This window comes from Monopterus albus, unplaced genomic scaffold (genome assembly GCF_001952655.1).
Source record: "Monopterus albus unplaced genomic scaffold, M_albus_1.0 scaffold3.1, whole genome shotgun sequence".
In the NCBI taxonomy this organism is placed as follows: Eukaryota; Metazoa; Chordata; class Actinopteri; order Synbranchiformes; family Synbranchidae; genus Monopterus; species Monopterus albus.
The window spans coordinates 548,477-551,355 of record NW_018127883.1 but is presented as its reverse complement, the minus strand read 5'-3'; the positions used below and the strand labels follow the sequence as shown (position 1 = coordinate 551,355).

Below are 2,879 nucleotides of genomic sequence, written 5' to 3'. Positions count from 1 at the left end.
CTGTTTACAAGGATGGCAGACCACACAGATTTCAGTTTCGCAGTAGTGACCCTTTTTACATTTACACTTAGTGTTCTTGGCAGGGGTACAGCGTTCGGCCACCTCTTTATTCTCTGAAAGGGCAGCACGACCACACAACAGGATTCTGTCACATACGTTTTGGTTGTGGTACATAACAGTCTACACATCTACACTGACACTGAAGCAGACTTGTCAACATTGTAGTTGTATTAGATTACCAGGTTTTATGTTATTTTGTCTTCAGAAAATAAAAGATATTTAGTCAGACTCCTGAATTCTCACAGATAAATTGCATCTGTGTGCGGCACTGTGTGGAACAAATCGGGATTAGAGCTGAAACAAATTTAAAGTGAATGATTATTTTCATCATCTCTTAATATAGCCATCTTTTTTTATTAATCATGGAACTGTTTACCTTAGAAAATGCCAGTGTCAAACTTTTTAAACAAATTTTTGATGACAACAAACACAAAAGGAGCAACTCACAACCTGGGCCCAGCATATAGTATATATACATTTGATGTTGGAATTTAAAAAAGAGCAGTAACTGTGATAATGTGATTTGATAAAATCTAGCTAACACATTTAATAAGGTCAGTGTAAGTAGAGATGCTAATGTAATACATTTGATGGATGCATCACTGGAAACTAATATTTTATTCTGTTTTAATACATCCCCAGCCATGTGGACCTTATCGATTCATAGATATCTTATTAAGTAGTGTGGATTTCTGCAAATTCTGACATCATTCAGCTGCATATTTTGCATGGATTTTGCATACAGTTTTGGTTTTATAGGAAATAAAACTGTTCTCCTGTTGTGTCTGTACCATTGAGTTTATCGCAGGATGTGCAGACCTCACAGGTCGTCTCGTAATTAGGGGTACTACGGTACGTTCCGCTTTTACAGGGCTGGCACACTCGGTCATCTCGTGATTTAGAACTGCAGTGCCACACCAGTGACTGGCCTAGTATGGAGAGACAAGCCAGAGGCAGAAGAAAATGTTTTGAGTGTGGAAATCTATTATATACAAACAGCCAGAGGCAAAAGTATTTTAAAAGTATTTTGTTAAAAACCATTTAATGTTAAGGCTCTGGAGTGGTCACTGGTTTTCAGAATCTCAGAATCAGAATCTGCTTTTTTGGCCAGGTGTGTCGGACACACCAGGAATTTGCCTCTGGTACATCGGCTCTCAATGTGCATGTACATATCCCCATGCAAGGGACAAGTAAACAGTAAACCAACATTAAACCCATTAAACTGAATATAATATAAGAGCGTCTGACAACTTGTAAACTGATTTTCATATGTTCACTCAGTGAAACGACACACTGACACTTACCAGCACCACACAGACAGCAGGGGTTCCCTTCATGCTCATACTCCCCATCTATACACACACTCTCTCTTTTGCTACGGAATACTCCTTTAAGTGAATGCCCGTGGCTTTTCCCCTCCAGCTGGGATGAAGATGCGCCATGCGCTCTTATGAAAAACAAAAGTGAAAATAAGATGAAGCGAAAACAAAAATAACAGCTAGAATGAAAAAGCTTTTAGAAGATTATTTGATGTAAACATGGCCTAGCATAGCCTTCTTATCATCTTTCCAAAGAGATGGATATTACTGTCACATTTTGAACTCGGGTGTTACGGTGAATTTTGTCATTGGTGCATTTGTGTTGCCCCCCAAAACCCACCTTGACCAGGTTAGCCCCTCGATCTGTTGTTTTACTTTTTACAGAACCTTTTTAAGTACATAGTCATCTCAGTCAGCCTATAAATGAAGCGTTAACCTATATTAAAACTCGTGGGCTACTCCCCCAAACGCCGGAAACGCTTCTCCAGGAGTAAACAAACTTGGACTCAACACTTTATTAGAGTCAATAACACACAGCGTTGATATTTGTGATGTGTTTAAGATTACTTACGGTGACAGCAGATAGAAGATCGAAGCCAAGGAGATAACACACAACGCAGTAAATCTGGTTGATTCGGAAGCCATCGTTACAGCATTTGTACAGTAGTGTAAACCACGCAGGAAATGTGTCTTTGGGGGCGGGGATTGACCGCAACTGAGTGACTGCAAATATAATGGTGGGATGAGGTTCACTGGGAAGTTGGTGTGAGGTGCTTTGTATTTCTTAATGTTGAAAAATGGCCTTAAAATAAGTTTAAAAAAAAAAAAGAAGCATTTCTGCAGCACGGGGGAGAAGAAATGAACTAGAAACCAAAACTGTTGCTTAGAGTGTAGCTGTTGACTGCAGGTATCCAGTCCTCTCAAACACTTGATTTCCTTCCTCCTGACTTTTGTATTTATTGACTGATTTAGAAACACATTCCCTGTGGCCTGACATAATTAATGCAGTCTTTAAATGTAAATCATGCCTTATCGGTTCCTCCCAGAACCATATAATAAGCAGTATACTGTGTATTTACTGTACAGAGGGTAGACTTGGCTCCTAGTCCTGCAGTATTTCTGAAAAGCTGTCTTGGCAGTAGTCGTTTCAGGGATGTAAGCAAGGTGATTTGACCCTCTGCAATAGAAGTTGTGCATGGTTCTGTATTGTTCTACAACATATTAATTGTGTTTTGGTTGATGTCTTTGGGGTTTCTAAGCAGAAGTAGCAGGGTTAACCACCCTCCCAGCCTGTATGCACGCAGTGTTTTTGCCTTTCTGTTATTTCCATCTATCTCCGCGTTGTTTCTGGTGTTTGCCAGGGCCTTACGCAGGCTGTGTGTCAGTGAATGTAGCAAAAGGACTGTTTTCCCCAGCCTCTGTATCCTGAACAGAAAGACGCATGAACAGCTGATGTTGCCATGAGCGTTGGGCACGAATCAAAGGAAAGGTGTACAAGGG

General features: G+C 40.3%; 1 protein-coding gene across 1 annotated transcript; it reads right to left on the bottom strand.

The window, feature by feature from the left end:
- LOC109960379 (tumor necrosis factor receptor superfamily member 6-like) lies at positions 1-2,087 on the bottom strand (the record flags this gene model as incomplete). The annotated part of the gene is made up of 4 exons (XM_020600444.1): positions 1,951-2,087; positions 1,365-1,507; positions 852-989; positions 1-113 (listed from the first exon to the last, which is right to left on the bottom strand). Coding segments are annotated over exons 1-4 (468 nt in total), but the record flags the coding sequence as incomplete, so codon positions are not given.
- Positions 2,088-2,879: the final 792 nt, after the last annotated feature.